This window comes from Antedon bifida, chromosome 5 (assembly GCF_963402885.1).
Source record: "Antedon bifida chromosome 5, ecAntBifi1.1, whole genome shotgun sequence".
In the NCBI taxonomy this organism is placed as follows: Eukaryota; Metazoa; Echinodermata; class Crinoidea; order Comatulida; family Antedonidae; genus Antedon; species Antedon bifida.
Window position 1 is genome coordinate 951563 of NC_136230.1, and position 21253 is coordinate 972815.

General features: G+C 33.2%; 2 protein-coding genes across 2 annotated transcripts; one reads left to right on the forward strand and one right to left on the reverse strand.

Annotated features, from left to right (window-relative positions):
- Positions 1–26: 26 nt before the first annotated feature.
- Positions 27–21013, reverse strand: LOC144842840 (26S proteasome non-ATPase regulatory subunit 1-like). The gene is made up of 23 exons (XM_078699389.1): positions 20882–21013; positions 20415–20458; positions 19987–20060; positions 19633–19696; positions 19209–19314; positions 18673–18875; positions 18291–18368; positions 17609–17743; positions 17254–17396; positions 16690–16765; positions 16258–16395; positions 15852–15940; positions 15334–15586; positions 14731–14919; positions 14474–14533; positions 13933–14153; positions 2847–2961; positions 2444–2560; positions 2047–2149; positions 1586–1929; positions 1129–1497; positions 781–865; positions 27–476 (listed from the first exon to the last, which is right to left on the reverse strand). The coding sequence occupies exons 1-23, from the start codon at positions 20898–20900 to the stop codon at positions 400–402; spliced, it is 3102 nt and encodes a 1033-aa protein (XP_078555515.1). The 5' UTR covers positions 20901–21013; the 3' UTR covers positions 27–399.
- Positions 10692–12995, forward strand: LOC144842282 (5-hydroxytryptamine receptor 2C-like). The gene is made up of 2 exons (XM_078698713.1): positions 10692–11086; positions 11972–12995. Exons 1-2 carry the CDS (start codon positions 10798–10800, stop codon positions 12934–12936), a joined length of 1254 nt encoding a protein of 417 aa, XP_078554839.1. The 5' UTR covers positions 10692–10797; the 3' UTR covers positions 12937–12995.
- Positions 21014–21253: the final 240 nt, after the last annotated feature.

Consider the following 21253-nt stretch of genomic DNA (forward strand, 5'->3'; position numbering starts at 1 on the left):
AAATAAAAAAAAATATACAAAAGGTGTACAAGCTTTGAGTATTTTAATCTGGCTCAATTCCCATACGGTATTAAAACAAAACGCTTACAAGGAAAAGGCTTAATATATTAAATGATTACATTGTTGTTTTAATGTCAATTCTACATTATATAATGTGAAATGGGAATTGCTTCAGTCGTGGCAATATCATTGATTCAGTTCAGAGTCTACCAAACTCACTTTCTACCTCACGACAAAGAAAAGTTATGAATTTTGGTCATTTTCAATCTACAATATCATTTTAACAAGAAAAATAATCATATATGCTTTAACATTAGAGATGCAAATCTATTGAAGTATTGTTTTTGAATCATCATGTTTAAACCCATCATTATGACTGAGTTGTACTCCCTAATTCCTCTAATCTTCATCCACATATTCAAACGGCTCTGGGGGTTCTGGTTCCTTTTCTTCCTCAGCGAGAGATGGACCGCCAGCTGAAAATAAGCAATAATAATTTTAAATCATCTGCACAAACGATATGAGTTAAGCCTTGTCTACACTATCAAACTTTATGTGACATCACTACCAAATTTGGGCACATCACTACCATATTTGGGCACAGCACACTTTTTTTTTGTCCAACTAGTTTGATAGTGTAGACAGAGCTTTATGTAATGCTATATAATGTTGAATGGTGTTCTACTGTAAATCTATTAATGAGGATATGAATTGGGGGTAAGGCCTACATTTTCCTAAAACTGAATATCTTGCAATTCAAATTATTTTGTTAGTACTTACCTGCAACAGTTTCAACAACTTGTTCAGGTTCTTCTTCTGTGAATGCTTTGCGAGTTTTCATCATCACAATGCCACCACTGGAAAGCTGAAATAAAATTAAAATACAATATTATACTCATCATGCACTACAGACTGTTTATGTAGGACATACAGTATAAGGCTCTGTCTACACTACCACACTTTATGTGCCCATATATGGACATGATGATGTCATATCACTACCATATTTAAGCATATCACTACCAAATTTGGGCACATACACTTTTTGTCAAACTAGTTTGATATTGTAGACAGAGCTCAACACTAAACAGTATAACATTAAAGAGTATCAACATTAAATGGACTCACCGACTTGAGAGGTTCGTATCTGCTGTCCTCTAGAGTTAACACCTTCAATTGTGCCGTCATCACTCTTGCTGGGTTTGCCAACATTTCAAAAGCAGGTTCCACTTTCTTTTCTTTCGTTTCCGCTTTCTCGTCTCCCTTCTTCTCTTTCTTATCCTCTTTTTTTTCTTTACCACTTTTCTTATCCTCCTTTGTTTCTTTCTCAGATTTCTTCTCTTCTTCTTTCTTTACACTCACTTCTTTCTTTACAGTCACTTCTTTCTTTACAGTTACTTCTTTCTTTTCACCTTCCTTCTTTTTTGTTTCTTTCTTTGAGGTTTTTTCTGTGTCTTTATCTTTTTCACTTTTCACAGCATCTTCAGAAGATTCATCCTTTTATAAAAAATAGAAACAGATTATTTTTAAATGAAATTAAAATAAATTATACCAAAATGAAACAAGTATTAATAAAATGTCTTACCACGTCCATCTTCTCTTCTTTGTCTTCCTTTTTTTCTCTCTTCTTCGCCTTTGCTGTGATTGATAACACTGCTGTTGTCACCTTTTCCTTCTCCTTTTCCTTGGGAGTTTCCAAAGGTGCTGGGTAGCCGTACATCGATGGCTTGGCATTAGATTTCAACTCCAAGACTGGCATGTTGAGGTCGGCATTCAATGCAATCACAGCGGTTGGTGAGAACGACAAGGACAGGAAGTGCGCAAGAGGGAACCAATACCAGAGGTGAATGAACACAAACATACCGACAATAGAGGGAGCATGCATGTGACCACTTTGGGACTGTAGTCTGATGGTAACGTTTCGACCACCTACAAAAAAAAAAAATTATCGATAAAAAGAGAAGTATCATTGATGATTAATCATGTATATTTTTGGAAGAGAAGGATGCTGGGATAGATATTATAGATATATAAGTGTAATCTTACCAGCATCAATTATACCCTGAGCAATAATGGCACCGAATTTAGCCATCACGTCCTCATGCTTGTCAGATAAAGTTTTGCTGTAAACATTTTTGAAAAATGTTACCTGGAAAATTAAAATGAATAAATTTATACAAATATCTAGCACCTGAGATACTCCTCGTGAAACAGCTTGTATTTGTAGTTCATTAAAACGTAATAACTTGACTATTTAAGGGACCATGTAAAAACTATTCTACTACATTTTTCTACAGATTAGGAAGCTTTTACATTTGGAACAAAATCATACATTACTGCAGGACAGAAACTGTAGTTACTGCAGTAGCTGCAGTCTTTACACATTATAATGCAGAAATAATGCACTTATCTGTCAGGCTTTAATTAATAAAAGTTGAAATACCTTTGGACAAGTAGCTTCTGTTTGCTGAATCAAAATAATGGCGGAGGAAATGAGGGCGCCCTGTCTGACGTAATTAACTGGATCATTTAACATCGGCTCTAAGATACCAAGGGCTTCCTGAAAGGGGGAAAAACAACTTTGTTTATAGAAGCAGTAATGATTTGTTTAAACATTTTTTTTATTTTAGTTTTTGAATTTTAAGTTCTATCTATTCACACAACATTCATTATGTAACATTTTTGTTATGTTACTCATGTACGGAATTCTAGATAGTGTGGTACATTCATAAACACTACACCCATTTTTCATGATGTTTTGTCTGGCCACCAGAACAGAATCGAGGCTAAGTGTGAATGTAACTTAAAGCATGTTTATTTATACTGTATATGGCATCTACTCTTACCTTGTTTCCAGATCCTGCACAAGCAATGCCTAATGCCATTGCCGCACCATACCTCACGTGTGAGTTGTAACTCTCAGACAGCAATGAAACAGCATTTGGACACTGTTCAGGTTGTCTAAACAAAGAAATAATTAAATGGTGATTAAAATCATTCATTATTTTGGATAAAAAACTTACTTTAAATAAGTATTTCATAGATTTTCTGTCAAATTTGACAAATGTTTACATTGATGAATTCTGTATAAAGGTTATGAATAATCAGTAGATTGCGTGCAACGCGACTCTACAGCTCACTATGTCGGTCGTTTGGTCAGTCGTTTGGTCGGTAAATACTAACTCAAATTTGAGCATGCTACTGCAGCCATGTATATGACCTTGTTTAATATAAATTATCTTCTAAACTGAATTGCTTCAAATGCCTAATTCAATCAATCATTCACTCTGCTATAAACACAAGATCTACATTTCTTTTCAACCTATTGCTATTAAAAGTATTTTCCGAGGACGATGTGATTATCCATAAAATGTAAGTATTTTAGGACAACAGTTTTCGTAGATGAACGTCAAACATACCAAGGATGAAATTAGTATTCTGAGCTGAAGTGGGAGAAAGCTTGGAATGAAAGAAGAGGATTCAGGGAGTAGAAGAAAGAGGAAGACAGGAAGTAGAAGGGAGATGAGTACAAGAAAGAGGAAGACAGGAAGTAGAAGGAAGAGGAAGACAGGAAGTAGAAGGGAGAGGAAGACAGGAAGTAGAAATGAGAGGAAGACAGGAAGTAGAAAGGAGAGGAAGACAGGAAGTAGAAATGAGAGGAAGACAGGAAGTAGAAGGGAGAAGAAGACAGGAAGTAGAAATGAGAGGAAGACAGGAAGTAGAAATGAGAGGAAGACAGGAAGTAGAAGGGAGAGGAAGACAGGAAGTAGAAGGGAGATGAGTACAAGAAAGAGGAAGACAGGAAGTAGAAGGGAGAGGAAGACAGGAAGTAGAAGGGAGAGGAAGACAGGAAGTAGAAATGAGAGGAAGACAGGAAGTAGAAAGGAGAGGAAGACAGGAAGTAGAAATGAGAGGAAGACAGGAAGTAGAAGGGAGAAGAAGACAGGAAGTAGAAATGAGAGGAAGACAGGAAGTAGAAGGGAGAGGAAGACAGGAAGTAGAAGGGAGAGGAAGACAGGAAGTAGAAATGAGAGGAAGACAGGAAGTAGAAAGGAGAGGAAGACAGGAAGTAGAAATGAGAGGAAGACAGGAAGTAGAAATGAGAGGAAGACAGGAAGTAGAAAGGAGAGGAAGACAGGAAGTAGAAGGGAGAGGAAGACAGGAAGTAGAAGGGAGAGGAAGACAGGGAGTAGAAAGGAGAGGAAGACAGGAAGTAGAAATGAGAGGAAGACAGGAAGTAGAAATGAGAGGAAGACAGGAAGTAGAAATGAGAGGAAGACAGGAAGTAGAAAGGAGAGGAAGACAGGAAGTAGAAGGGAGAGGAAGACAACGAGTAGAAAGGAGAGGAAGACAGGAAGTAGAAATGAGAGGAAGACAGGAAGTAGAAGGGAGAGGAAGACAGGAAGTAGAAGGGAGAGGAAGACAAGGAGTAGAAAGGAGAGGAAGACAGGAAGTAGAAATGAGAGGAAGACAGGAAGTAGAAGGGAGAGGAAGACAGGAAGTAGAAATGAGAGGAAGACAGGAAGTAGAAAGGAGAGGAAGACAGGAAGTAGAAGGGAGAAGAAGACAGGAAGTAGAAAGGAGAGGGAAACAGGAAGTAGAAGGGAGATGAGTACAAGAAAGAGGAAGACAGGAAGTAGAAGGGAGAAGAAGACAGGAAGTAGAAGGGAGAGGAAGACAAGGAGTAGACAGGAGAGGAAGACAGGAAGTAGAAAGGAGAGGAAGACAAGAAGTAGAATGGAGAAGAAGACAGGAAGTAGAAGGGAGAGGGAGACATGGAGTAGAAGAGAGAGGAAGACAAGGAGTAGAAAGGAGAGGAAGACAGGAAGTAGAAAGGAGACATGGAGTAGAAAGGAGAGGAAGACAGGAAGTAGAAGTGAGAGGAAAACAGGAAGTGGAAGGGAGACATGGAGTAGAAGGGAGAGGAAGAAAAGGAGTAGAAAGGAGAGGAAGACAGGGAGAAAGTCGAGTGTGGTGAGATAGCTTTAACAAATACACTTAGTTGAATATTGAGATTTGTATGTCATTACAAAAGACAGACAAGACTGACTGATACCCTTGCGATTGTGAAATATTACAGTTCAACCTCTAAATGGTTAATCCAGAGATTTAGTTTTCTAGTTATCTTATGACTTGTGGTTTATCTAAGATAAAATGATCTTCAAATAGTAATTCAGTTTTAACAAATGACCGATACTGCTGTACAATGACCACTGAATTCTCTCACCCTGAAAATTAAGTTTCTAAATACAGATAAAGAAATACATAATCTTACCATGTATTTTTTTTACAATTAAATCATTAAGGTGTCTGGGTAGTACCAGTCAATAAACAAAGTATTAGGACCCTATGTATACAATCAAGGAGATAACACCAAATAAAGAGAATTTTATTCTTTGTTAGCATAAACAAAGACGACAAACACTAATATTTAACTAATGATTGCAGAAGACAATGCGGTAGTATGCATACTATTAATGTACATTCTGACGTTATTAGTATTTTGCAGAGGAAGGTCACGATTGGTGTCCAACAACACGTGACATACGTTGAATTAAGTCAGCGTTGACACAATAGCTATTGATGGTCATTTTAGTCACTTAATCTCTTTATTATACAGTGGATTTTGGTATTAAGACATCAACTATTATACCTCCTATTCATTGGATCAGTTTATTATACAATAAAGATAAAAGAGTTATTTTTAAAGTGTCTTTTCTTTTAGAATACACAGAAAGCTGAATTTGTTTTACACACATGTACTGGATTGTAAAATATTGAGAGAATAGTTTTAAAGAAATCTTTCAATAGCCAATTCTTGGCTATTAGAATACATCCAGTATCATGGGTAAATTCTGTCACATATGTATCACATGTTGCAAATGTACAGCATCATAAACATTGAAGCTTTAGCACAGGCACCACTAATTAAGCCATATGAGACAGTACGTGGATGTGTTTGAGGAATGAGGGATTCGATTATAAGCCATTATAGAAAAATGTTTTTTTTTATTGTTTCAGATTACGTAAATAAAAAGCAATTAAAACTACCAGATCTTATTTGTTAAGTTGTGTTACGTGTGAAGACTTAAATAAGCCAAAGGGGGCTTTAGGGGCAAGTCTCCATTATGGATGGTAAATAAATACATCAGTAAGAAGGTAAACAAACATAGAAAGTCTTTATAAAATAAGACAATTCACAAAAAGAAAACTATTTGCTAGTAAGTATCGTCATCGGATAAATTGTATTCTAAATGGCTCAAATAGCCGGAAGGGCTTTAGGACAGTGTCTCCAAAGGACATTGTATCATGGTAAATAAATATATCAGTATACAGCAAGGGAAATAAAAAGAAAGACATTAACAAATGACAACAATGCATTGATTACAATTGTTGGTTATTTTCAGCTATAGCAAGTGTAGCAAATTTGAATTTAATCTTGTTTTGTTTATTCAATATAAAAAAACATTACATACTAATAATAGCAATAATTATATTCGATAATAATTAAAGACATAGTATGTGTGGGAGGGGGCTTAAACTTTATGCCTAGGCTCCCAGAAAAAGTGAAGTACAGTAACACAAAATTAATTATTATGTTATTTTCATCATTCAAGTAGAATCCATCCTGCACCTAAATATCTGGTAATGAATAATTGTTACTGTTGAACTGAGTGTATACAGTACTACCAGTCACAGAAACACATACCACACAAACTTTACATTGGGTTATGCAATGATAAATATATACAACTGGTCAACAAAGTGTCTTATAAAGTCATTGACAATTTGATTCATTTGACAAAAGAACAACTGGTTACTTAACATCAAGGTTACAAGAGAAATTAATTCTTAAAATAAAAATAAATCTTAGAAATAGAGTTATTAGAGAAACATGGTAAAGTCAATATATCCACAGAACTACTATTGCTGAATTAAAATTAAGGTCCGATTTATTTTAAATGTTTAATTCAAGGGCTGTTAGCAGCAGGTGAGAAGATAGTATAAGCCAAGGGGATTGTAGATCTTGATGGGACTATGCAGCCTAATATACTTCATCAATCTTAATCAACAGAAGCCTAGCCTGTGGATTGTAATCTCTCCAACAAATGTATTAAAAACTACTTCCATTCCAATCATGGAGCTAATTCCCTGGTGGAGGCCCAGCCACCCTGGGCACCCTCTAAATTCACAAATTTTATTGCACAAGATAGGACATTAAATTAAGTTCCTCCTATTTCAACATCCTGGATCCGCCACTGATTCCTGTATGTTGCAATGGTCTTCTTACTTTCCAAAAGGGCTTATAATCTAGACTCTCATAGAAAGAATACTATACAGATTGAAGATGACTATAATATACAAAAAAATCAAAATAGAGTCCAATCAAAAAAGACATGTACTGTTTTTTAATTGAATTTGAATAAAAAATAAAGCCAATTAATCAATCAAGAAAATATTTTGTTTAATTAAACAATATAACATAACATTCCAAAGCAGCCAAACAATGATTTGTTTTAAATCTTTAAACTAATAGTTTAATATTTTCCCTCTAACAATACAAATCTAAAATAACAATCCTATCAACTTACTGTAATAACAAAAGTATTTAATAAATTAAATCAAGTGTCTATACAGTGTTAAGTGGATCACAATTAGTATATCTAATAATAGTGAGTAGGGTCAGCCTTATTCATCTAACTTTAATTAAACAACCTTCTTAATTTAATTAAACAATAATCTGATTTAGATTAAACTTTTCATTCCGTAACACTGACAGTATTAAAGAGATTGTCAACACAGACAAATATTTCTTTTTCCCGTGTGAATTTTCAACTTATTAAGTATTTACATCCAATTTTTTTTAGCCATGACAAAAGAACAAAGTCTTCTGATAGCTCCACATTTTATTTCTTTTTTCATCATGTCCATAAATGGGCACATCACATATTGTAGACAGAGCTTAAGAGAAATTAAAAAGTGGTTGAGCTTAAAAGTAAAAAGGTCATGTAATTTAGCAGGAGTTTCTATAATAAATTGTGTATTTCCATTGGGATCCCGCAATCAATAATTATAATTACACGGTCAAATGGACAAGAAAATCGCTAGTAAATATTTAATGACACCGTTTGACTTGAGAGAATGAGAATATCATTAGGTAGGCCTATATCCAAATCTTCAATCAAGAAATTTAAAATATTGATTAGATGTTGATACATAATAGTAATACATGTGGTAAGTAGATAGTATACCTAATTAGATTGATTGAATACAATCAACTTTTGCAAAAGCTAGAAAATTCTAAACGAAGCCTAAGGCTAGGTTTCTCACTAGTGTATTTTAATATATTAATTTAAATTTTGATAATGAACGTCTTTGTCCTTGTATTTGTTCGTGCTTTTTCAAACATATTTATGAATCTTTGTGTACCACAACCAAATAAGTTTTCCAATTCGGGATAAAAAATTGTACATCATTAATGCTATTAGGAATATAACATTCATTCATTTTTCTGAATAAAGCCTTACATTTGTTTTTAAATTCCTTCTATTCAGCATCATTTGTGGGTGTATTTCTTTTTTTCTTCAGGCTTATAGAATAAATCTTATTCATGAAATTGAATGCTACCCACACAAATCAAGAGGGAATACATAATAACCCCTGCCTACCAGTTCAATCTGCATTCATTATGTTAAGTAGTACCAGTAAATGTTATTTTTAAATAACTTTACCAGTTTCATCCTAAAAATGTTTCTTATTTTATTTCATAATATTGAACAAATGAAACTTTCTAACACAGATTTAGTCTAACCTTGATTTTTTCAATCAATCTCATAAATATTTTTTTTCTTTTTCCAGTGATTTCAGCCTACATCATGTGTCCTTATACAAATTAATGTAACAATACAACTGACTAATAGCCAATCAAAATGCTTCATTCACATCTAACAAGAATTTAGTATACCTACTAGCCAATCAGAATACTTAATTCCTTAATCAGAATTTAGTATGACCACTAGCCAATGAGAATGCTTTAATCTCAGACAGAATAAGTTCATTCGTTAGCCAGTATTTGCGCAATCAGACTGCTGTGGTTGATGACAACATTATTTTATGTAATGTGTTATTACTTGATGAAAGATGTAAACATCAATTTGGAAATAATATGTATAATGTAAACTATAAACAAGGTAGGAATTACATTTGTTTAATTTGTTATATTATAATTTAAAGGGACAATGTAGAATTCTATGTATTATTACTGTCAAAATTAAATTTCCTGACATTTATTTAAATTTAATAAGGGTTTTTTGTTTTATCCCGAAAAGTAGGAATACATGTTTGACAGTAGGTAACTTGGAAATTAGGTTGTGGCATATCACACCCATTAATACACTCAACTCTCCTAATAATCTCTAAAAACCAGAAACTCTCCCAAAATCAGACTTTTCTTGAGTTCCAAAAATGTCCCAAATTCATTTATACCATTAAAAAAACATACCAGACTTACCGGAAAAACAGACATATTAGGCCAGCCCAAAGGTTTCCGGTTTGGGAGAGTTTACTGTATCTTATTTTCAGACAGACAGAGGGACTGTTTTTTAAATTACATCCATTATCATATCATGTCAGCCTATTTAAAAAAAAATGGTCATAATAAATACCCTTTTCAAACTAGAGACTACCAGTAGAACTTACGTAGTCTTTTGTGGAAAAAAGAACCCTATCACTCTCTCTCTCAAATGAACATTAGATAGTATGAGCCAATTTAAGCTTTGTCAATTAAATAGTGCAATAGATAAATTTCATTTCCAGGCATTGTGTCTCAGTGTAACCTAATATTCAGGTAAATTCTCATTAATTACAAAAACTTAATTAAACCCAATACCATAATTGCTATCAATTTGAATTTTAAGTAGGAAATTGTATTAGCATTTTCTACAATTTTATGAGTGTGATAAAAGAAATATTAAATTTCTATTTCAGATGCTGTAGTTCTGGCTAAGAGAAAACATTTTTAAGAGATATTTTGACATCAGACTAAATTTATTTGTGGAAAGTTTGGTTTGGATTCACATTAAATATTGCTGTTGTACATTTCAAGAATGCTATAAAAGAACAGCTGCTAGATAAATTAGGTATAACCTAGCAACAATTTTGGCAAGATTACATCATTTGAATATGCATGAGATGATTTACAACTACAGTATAATAACAGTGGAATCCATGATTTGCATCTATTGAATATGCATGAGATGATTACAACTAGAGTGTAACATTAACAACAGTGGAAGCCATGATTTGCATCTATTGAATATGCATGAGATGGTTTACAACTAGAGTGTAACATTAACAACAGTGGAAGCCATGATTTGCATCTATTGAATATGGATGAGATGGTTTACAACTAGAGTGTAACATTAACAACAGTGGAAGCCATGATTTGCATCTAATGAATATGCATGAGATGGTTTACAACTAGAGTGTTACATTAACAACAGTGGAAGCCATGATTTGCATCTAATGAATATGCATGAGATGGTTTACAACTAGAGTGTAACATTAACAACAGTGGAAGCCATGATTTGCATCTATTGAATATGCATGAGATGGTTTACAACTAGTGTGTAACATTAACAACAGTGGAAGCCATGATTTGCATCTATTGAATATGCATGAGATGGTTATAACACTACTGTATTGTAACAACAGCAAATATGGAAACCATGATTTAGATCTTTTGAATGAGATGGTTAAACTACTTTATGAAATCGCTAGTGAATTTTTCATCTAAAAATGTTGTACGAGAATATAACGTATCAATTTGTCGAGGAAGAAAACATTTACTGGAATTCCAGTGTAAATTCAAGTAAAAATGGCAACATTGAATGGTACAACTGGCCTATGTTGTCATTATGTTCCGTTATATTACTGTCAATTCTGGGGAATACTTTGGTTTGTCTGGCAATAGTTAAAAACAAAAAACTACAGAATGTTACAAATTATTTTTTATTTTCGTTGGCAATCGCTGACCTGATGGTAGCCATGCTTGTCATGCCATTTGGAATTGTTAACAACCTAATGGGTAAGTTTCATACTTTTATTAGAATTCAATGTTAGATATTGAAATATATTCATTCAATGTTCTATTTCGGAATCTCTGGTCCATAGAAAGTAAAATTACATATAAATGAATAGAAAACTAACTGTACTAATTACTACTACTCATCTCAGGATGGCATTCCACATGGAGAGCATCTTTGAATTATAAGACATTGTCTATAATCGTAGAGGCTGAAACATATATTGTAAATATTTCATTTGCCATGTTTCAATTGAAATGATACCACAATATACTGACAAGCATGGTAGGGATAAAAGTCCTTTCACACTGACAAGAATTCTTATGGAAAAACACAAATTAAACTGAATATTTGTGCCTGGAGAGATATAAATAGCCCAACAATTTCACAAACCAATATATGACTACCGTACATGCTATTCTAAAGCCTCTCAGAATTATGTTTTTAGATAGAAACTAATTATAAGGTAATTAATATTGATTGCTGGTCCATCATAAAATATGTTGGAAATTCATTTTCCAAACAGCGTACATACACAAAATACATAAAAATTGACAAATATATAAATATTAAAAACATATACTGACAACAGGTGACTATAGATTGTTAGTTACAGTATATCAAATACACCATATTTCCTTCATAGAGAAAAAAAGGATAGATAGTGTGTAGAACTAAAATTCTAATTAGAATTTTGCAACAAGAGATATGTTTAATAAAAGGACAGTATGATTATTTATCTATTATTATTACTACTACTGAACGACTGTTCAATAGTGCGTACTTATGCACGCCATGTGACCCCCAATTAAAGGACAGGAATTTATTTACAGGTGTTATATTAATTATATTTCATATAATATATGGTTTATTTATTTTCTTGACAGGATATTGGTCAATGGGACTAGTGCTGTGTGATATCTGGGTATCTCTTGATGTCCTTTGTTGTACATCATCCATTCTACACATGTGTTGCTTGTTTGTTGATCGTTACCTCGCGATACAAAACCCACTTAAGTACTCACTTAAACGCAAGACGTTACGTCAGACCGTCACTAAGATAACAAGTCTTTGGATTTTGAGTACAATGATCTCATTACCGTTATTCATCGTTGGTCTCTTAAATCCTGAAAAAGTACTACACGACGGAATCTGTGCACCGATGACAAAGGAATTTGTTTTTTACGGATCGGTTTTCGCATTTTTTATACCACTACTTATTGTCGTCGTGATGTATTGCTTAACAACTTTGATACTTCACAAAAAATCAAAATCCGTAAAGAAGTCAGATAAGTCAATAAAACGAAGGTTTAGAACTTTTCAGAGAAAACAAATTGTGGAAAAGATGCAAAACAAAATAGGATGCAAACAAAAAGTGAATAATAACTCGATTAAAAAGACTTTTCAAACGCACGAATCAATCGAAATGAAAACGTTAATCGAAACTACAAACTTGAATCAAACGCAGGAATGTTTACATGAACCGAATTTCTTACGGAAAAATTCAAAACATTACAACGAAAAGAGAGCGGAGAAGGTCCTCGGAATAATATTTGTTTCATTTGTGATTGGTTGGCTACCGTTCTTCACCACAAACATTATTAACGCCATGTGTAATCAATGTATATCTAACAACTCTTTATTTATTTCATTTACGTGGCTAGGATGGTCCTCAAGTTTGGTAAATCCTATCATTTATACCATTTTTAGTAAAGATTTTCAGAAAGCCTTTTGCAAACTTCTTTCCATTAGGGGTTTGTGTCAAAAAAAGATAACAACGGGTAAAGGATTTGAAAACTATCTAACAAATTTAAAGTACAAAATAAGTCAATCGCAAGAGACAAGTGTTTAAATAAATATAGCAAAGTTAAATTAAAATGCCAAAGACATTGTGTGCAGAATTGTTCAGCATTTGGCTGCCTTCTGTCTTTACTGTATGGCTTTATATGAATGAATAAATATACCTGAATATTATATTAACATTCATTACTAGTAGTAGTAGTAGTACCAAAACAACTTTAGATGGTAAGTTCCTAACTTAGACAATTTTTTTTCTTCAGAATGCCTAGCTGTAAATTAAATAGACTTGACCTCTAGAGGGCCAAATCTGTCTAATTACAGGGTCATCCGACTCAGTGTGCGATTCGTTGCAAAAACAAATTTACATATTCATCATCATTAACAAAAAAATAGTTTTTATTTTGAATATTTTGTATGTAATGATTAGTTTAATTGAAAAAAAAATAATTTTATAAAAATAAATATTCCCCTCATCACAATAATCATATATTATATAAGACTTTCATTTTTATTTATTTATTACATTCACCTGTTTACTCCCAATCATTACCTTAATTATGTAAAGGTAAAACAAAAATCGAATACATATTAAGTGTTTGAGACAGTGGGGACATTGAAGGAAGGAGACTTGGATTAGTAAGGCTTAGCATTGGCAATCTTGAGGTCTCACAACCAAGGTTGACATCAATCTTAAGTATTTACCACTTTAAGGCTTAACATACTAAACTATTACATAAAACAATTAAGTACTTAAATGGTCATTATGACAAATTCTGGAATCAGTGAAATATTTGAATGAACCAAATTCAAATATGGTGATGTACTGTATCTTAACATATGGCATTACCTGTCCAATATCATAGGCTAACCCCGTAATACAATATCACATATTTATCACATGTGACACAGTATTATGTTAAGTTCAGGCTTATTGTCTATGATACTGGAATCACATGGGATACATATGAGAAACTGTTTTACAGAATGAGCATATGTTACTGTAGAAATTATCACAGTATCAAAAATATTAATGATTTGAAACACTTACCTCAAAAGTAGGAAGCCAAGTGCAGTGACCGCAGCTCGTCTCACGTCGTCATCTACGTCGCTAACCGCTACATGGAGTAATCGACGGATTGCTTTATTGTTGCCTGTACCGCAGTAAGCCAGAGCGATGGTGTACATACCAGAACGCCGCAGGATTGGGTCCTTGTCTCTGGCAAGACTTTCAATAAGTGTATCGGCCTCTTCTAATCTTCCGTACATTGTCTACAAAATAACAAACAGATTTTGATAAAATACATAATTGCAATCAAGACTTTATTATGATTAAATTAAATTGGATATCTAATGCATCAAATTTAAAATCAGTGTCTAAAGCTCGGTCTACACTATCAAACTAGTTTGACAAAAAAGTGTGATGTGCCCAAATATGTTAGTGATATTCCCAAATATGGTAGTGATATGACATCATCATGTCCATATATGTGCACATGACATTTTGTTGTCACATACAATTTGATAGTGTAGACAAGGCTTAACAAATACCAAGACAATAGTTATATAACAAAATAACTGATTTAAATTACCAAAGCTATGCCTAGACACAGTCCTCGTAAAATCTTCTCATGTTGTGTTTCTTGTGCATACTGAAATAAACAAAAACATTCAAGAAATAAAATATTTATTCTGTTTTAAATATTAAAATTTACCTAAACCAATCGTATACATTTAAGTGAATGGAAAAAAAATCAGTTGATGTAGAAAATGAGTGTGAAAAAACCATACAAAATTAGTCCAACAAAATTTTTTTTAAATTGGAAAAAAAAACATCAAAATCACTCACGCCAACCATATCTTCAATAGCTTTAGCAGATTTGGATCCTAACATGACAAGCCCCATAGCTAGGCCAGCTGCTTCACCAGTAATTGCATCATCCTGGTACAGGTTAAACTTGAGCTGTTCATAGATGTCAAGACGTGCTGTACCCATAGCTGCTAGGCCTAGCCCTAAACAACCACCATGACGTACCATCTGCAAGTGAGAAACACACCAGTTAACAGAACAATACAATATTATTTTTTTCTCCTATCAGGTTAAGGCAGATATCATAATGAAATAAAACATAGAATAATGAAAGCAAATTATGCACACACATACAGTGTGGAGTCCAGATAAGAGTTACCACGTTGTGTTATGTCACTATCTCTAAGTCAGTATAACCTCACCCCTAAGATTGAACAACTTTAAACCATAAAGCTCTGTCTACACTATCAAAATAGTTTGACAAAAAAAGTGTGATATGCCCAAATATGGTAGTGATATGCCCAAATATGGTAGTGATATGACATCATCATGTACATATATATACATATACATTTTTTTGTCACATAAACTTTGATAGTGTAGACAGAGCTTAATGAGTATTTGCTTTGTTATATATCTTACATCAGTGCTAGCATCTTTCAGTTGATTAAGTAGATACTCAGTGATAGATGAGCCATGGTTAGCATGAATAAGACCTAAAGCATACAGTCCTCCACCTTCCTGGTATGCACTGCCAGGACTTGAATCCTTTGGAAGGTATGTAGACATCAGATTGAGGGCCTCCTTCTCATGACCTTTGTGAATGACCCCTAAGCTAGCTGTTGCGGTGAACTTTGCCCAGTTTGTCGCCCTCGCAAGCCATTCAAGATTGTCTCTGAAATAAAGGAAAACCATGTGAATTGAAAAGTCAGTGATTTAATTGTGACGAGAATAATTACACCCACTGTACATTCATCTATAGACTAACTACAACTGCATACATAGATTAGTAAAACAAGACATTCATTATGTGACTGAAAATAAATAAAGTTGTAAAAGCACTCGAAAAATCTGTAAAAGCAGCAGCTGATATAAACTACTTAAAAAATTACAAAACATGTTTCAGAAATGTAAAATAAATATTTATCGGTTTACTTTACCTGAGAAAAGCGTCGCTTGTTGTGCCACTGTGCATAAACGCATTTGATATAACTGTAGCATTATGACAAACTGAATTCCTAACTGCATCCTGAGAAAACAAAATGTTCATTTCTAAGGCTCTGTCTACACTATCAAATTAGTGTGATGATCCCAAATATAGTAGTGTTATCACATCACAGTGTCGATATATGGGCACATTTTTTGTCACATAAAGTTTGATAGTGTAGACAGAGCTTAAATATTATAGACAAACAATATCCTATAAAATGAAACTGTTTTAATACAATAAACTTAAAAGGTTGTAAAGTATAGGCAAGATGAGCAGGGCCTATTCCTAAACACATACAAATCCTATATCATAATCTCTATGTGCTCAGCATAACCTCATTAAGCATTCGTACTTACCTTTGTATTTTTAAGTATAAGTAAATCTGTGTGATTACTTCGTATTAGAAATTGTAATTTTAAACCAATACTTGTTTCTCCTGATAAAATAGCTGCTAATTTTTCCAATTTAGCCTGGTGTTCTTTTTCCTCATCAGTCTAAATAATAAACAATTTTTTTTTTACTAAAGTTGTTATTATATATACATTTGTATAGATATATTTCATATAATATAAATTACATAATTCTAAATTAGGTAAAGTGAACTCTTTAAGCTTATTTTTTAACTCCAAAAATCCCTTGATGACAATTTATTTTCATACCCAATATTTAAGCTTGGTTCCCACTAGGACGTAACACAAAGACATAGACGCAACTCAATCACTTTGCGTCCGAGTGGGAACCAAGCTTTAATCTATGATGATAGTAAGCAAAACAAGATAGTTACATACCAGTTCTTTTGGTTTTGGTGTTTCTGCTGGCGTTGAATCTGATTCAGGTTTTGTTGAATCTACTTCCATTGCTTCACTAAAACACAACATAACTGATAATTAGCTTCAATGAAATCAAGTTTAATTCAACATATAACATAGTAGTAGTATTTTTATTTATTATAGTCTCACCCTAAGACAACACAATGGCCAGCCAAACTGGCTTATGAGAGGCTTAACTAACAAAACATATTTGCAGAGTACGGTGTATACATGTCAAAGGTTACATAGTGTTATTAAACATGATTTCTTTACGATTTTCAAGAAGTTCAAAGGCAAATTTGGCAACACATGTACAAAGCAAACATAAAAAGCATATCATGAATAGATATAACACACATTCTGAACACAACATATAGTTTCCTTAAAAAAATGTTGTTTATTAATACATGCTACATACATATACGGTATTGCTCATAAAGAAAATCTATAAATAACGGTGTTGCATGTAGACTGTTTGTAAAAATATGAGAAGAACATATTTACACACATGTGAGGTAGAAGTAAACATTAGGAAATGTTTACCTTTGTTTTTCTGTATGTGGGGCTTCAGTAGCCAATGGGATTGGAGCAACCGAACGCAAGGCAGCTAAGACCTTTGATAGGAAGTGTTGTGAGGCGCTGTCATACAGATCAAATCCTATTTGGTAAGCCATTAAAGTTTGTTCCTTTAAAAAAAAACAATTGGAAATAAAAAAAAAACATTAAACATGATTTCTCTGATGAATCAAATTATAATGTTTTCCTAAAACAATAAATGATTTAAATGTCTTAAGCTCTGTCCACACTCTTACATTTTTTGTCACATAAAGTTTGATAGTGTAGACAGAGCTTAGGTGTGTTATTGTGATTTCATGACTAAATGTATTTCTATACATACATGACCCTCTTTGACAAGTTTTCCCAGAATATCAGCAACAGCTTGCGAGTCATCAAGGAAGATTAAACACTGACAAACGTTAATATAGTCTGGAACTTGAAGACTAGTATACAAATGGACTAACACACGCAATACCTTGAAGAAGAAAAAAAGCGTCATTTATAAAATAGATATACACCCTGTAATGTATACACACATACAGTACTACACATTATACAACCGATTATCTGTACTGTCTGGCTAATTTGATAAAAACAATACCACATGTGCGGCAAAGGAATTTCCCAATGATACTAGGCCTATTACACTGTAACATTTGATATACTAGAATAGGGTACATTATTATGTACATGTTTATTTAATGTTATAAAAGATAGTGCTCATTTTGGAAAATAATGTCATAATCATATCCAACAGCTAATCATGACTGGTATTTTCCTGTTAACTCTATCATACAGGGCGAGTATGATGAATATAGTTAGTGGTTTTAAATTTGTATAGCGCAAACACAAATAGTCTCCATGCACTATTTAACACAAGTGTTAAAAGAAAAAAATTGTTATTGTTAAATAAACCAGGAGAAAGCCTAATAAACCAAACAAATTGGCCAAGACAACAGAAAAAAGTCCGAAAATGGAGTCCCACATCACCCCACACTAACTTGTCATGAAAAGTTACTTACAGTGTTTCTAAACTGCCTGTGTTGTATTAAAGACAGACACACTTTGAGACTATACTGCATCATTTCAGATCTGTTATCCTAAAAAAAAGAAAAACAAATTGGGTTAGGAGTCAACAAATTAAATTAAAGCTTGTTTCCTTGGTAGAATGATTGATATTAAAATAGGATACCAAAAGTGAGTGACAAAACAAGTGTGATGTGCCCAAATATGGTAGTAATATGCCCACATATGGTAGTGATATGACATCATCATGTCCATATGGGCAAGACAGAGCTGAACTGTGATGTATGTTCTGATGTATCTTTATTGGTCTCTCTAAGCATCCAGACTTTATCAATTATTTCAAGTGACCCAGAAAATTAGACAAAATTACCAACTTACAGACTGTAAAATCGCTTTTTCAAAGACATCAATTCTTCTGGTCTCCAGAGCAATGCCAATGGCTTGCTTGTATTGGCAGTCTGTGAAACATCTCTCAAACATCCTCTGCACGACATCCTCCAAGCGTGGGTCAATGGATTGCTGGTCGTCAGGGTTCTCATAATTGTGGATTGAACGCTTTGTGTAGAAATCAATACATTTTGCTAAAAAACAGAAAATTTATTTTTAGAATTGACTAAAAAAACAACATTAACATAAAGGAAAGTTAAAAGAACATGGGGGTGACAACAAAAACTGGCCATCTATAATACATGATTTAACTATAAATCAAAAGGCAAATTACTGAAATATTTTAAATTTTTATTTCAACAATATTTTACGAGAGTCGTCCATCCAGCCGAAGATGATTATTAGGGACCCTCACAAAAGTACAATATGACGAGTGACAATGGTATCAGTGGCGGCCTCAATGGAGATAAAAATAACCAAAAAGCTAAATCAAAACACCTATAAAACAACTATAACTGCAAACCTACCAATCGTTGTTTCAACGTATTCAGAAGTAGAGTTGACGTCAAAGAGTTCTCCGGCTCCGAGGGCATAGGTCAGAGAATCCTCAAATGCTCCAAGGTGATAGTACACCTGAGAAATTCACAAACATTTATATTAGTATTTGTACATCAGTATAAACAGGAAATGCATTGATGTTTCTCTAAAGCTCTGTCTACACTATCAAACTAGTTTGACAAAAAAAGTCTGATGTGCCCACATATGGTAGTAGTATGACATCATCATGTCCATATATGGGCACATCACATTTTTTTGCTGACCACATAAAGTTTGATAACTGTGTAGACAGAGCTTAACAGTATAATATTGAGGCATTTTGATAGACATCATGTTTCAAAAACAGTCTTGTTTTTATCAAACTTTGAACATTATTGGGAGAAAAGTAATGACCTTAGAAGCAACAAGAGCAGCCAGCTTCCTTTCTGGAAAACCATCATCTTCATAGAGCACTTCTCTGTAAATAGTAATAAAACCAACATTTAATTATCATATAAAAAATGGGAAAATTTAAAAATAAAATACTATTATTTATGTACATGTTATAAACATAAAGTCGATAAAGAATTTGTCTAGCCTATGGGAAGGCAAATCCCAAAGTGGGAAAGGTCATTGACATTTTCAACTAAAAATACATTGTTGATAGCAGGTAATATTGAATTTGATTGTGTTAAACACTTTAATTCCTTATTTACAACCCAATAAGTTCTGCTAGACATTCTTACTAGTTGACTGCTATTAACTTACATTTTGTCGACTACATCCGAGATCTCGGCCCAGAAGTCATCAACAATTTGATTCAACCGTTGAAGAGCAAACACCTGTAAATAACAAATAATTGGTGGTATAGTAATATCGTGATTGTCTGTACCTTTTATGGCCAATTTAGATGGAGGGGGCTAGAAAAATACTGAACCAATCCATGTAGACATTTATATTGAACAATTAGATACATACATACATAAACCATTTATATTGCGCCTTATCAACAAACTTCAAGGCGCATTACAGATAACTAAAACTAATGTTATGAATGTTTTAAACTTGAATTCAATCTCCAAAAAATAAAATGTCTATTTATAATTGTTGTTCATAATTAATGAAGAGAAAATGTGTTCACTATTAATCTAGGCCCCTATATGTAATATTATATGAAATGTATCAATCATAAATACCTTTAGGTCACTTTCCTTTTCATCCAATAAGGATATCACACCACCTATAAAGAAAAAATTACAATATAAATAGCCTAGGGCCTTGCCTACTTATATTATTAATTATAATTTAATCATCATTATAATATTAATTATTTATTATTATAAAATATAATTATTCAATAACTCCAAAACTGTTTTTAAACATAATAGTCTAGCCTAGTAGGACTAGACAGACGTGAAATAATGTTTATTATTAGTATTTAACTTTTAAATCTACCATCTCACTCTAGACCTAGCTAGCCCCTAGGCCTACAATGATTGGACCTGCGTACCCTTTCTCCTCGACTCATCCCGGCCTACTGCACTTAAAAATGAGTGACTGAGCAAGATTTGAAGAAAATCTTGAGGGGTCACTCATCATAAACAGTTTCACAAACAGTTTCAAATAGTTTTATAAAATTTTATAATGTAGAAATGTACTATACCTGCAGATGTTATCTTCATGACCCCAAATTGCTTTAGAAACAATGTATTTAAATATAAAAATGTATTTTAAACTTATTTTATAATTGTGTGTACAAAGACCGGCATGAATGACTATTATAATTTGTTGCCAGAATAATCACATATTTTCCGCCCAATAATTTACTAACAATGCGCCCTCTATATTTCAAACTACATTTCTTCCAGATTTTGTTAGTACGACGGCCCCTACAGGACAGCCACAATGTAAGATTTTGGGGTTTTTAGGTAGTAAGTAGGCCTATGTTATGTATTTAACAAATTTGTCTTGATGTACTTGATACAGAAACGCCACTACAAGATGAAATGCTGTACAATGTTATTTCAGGAGTCAA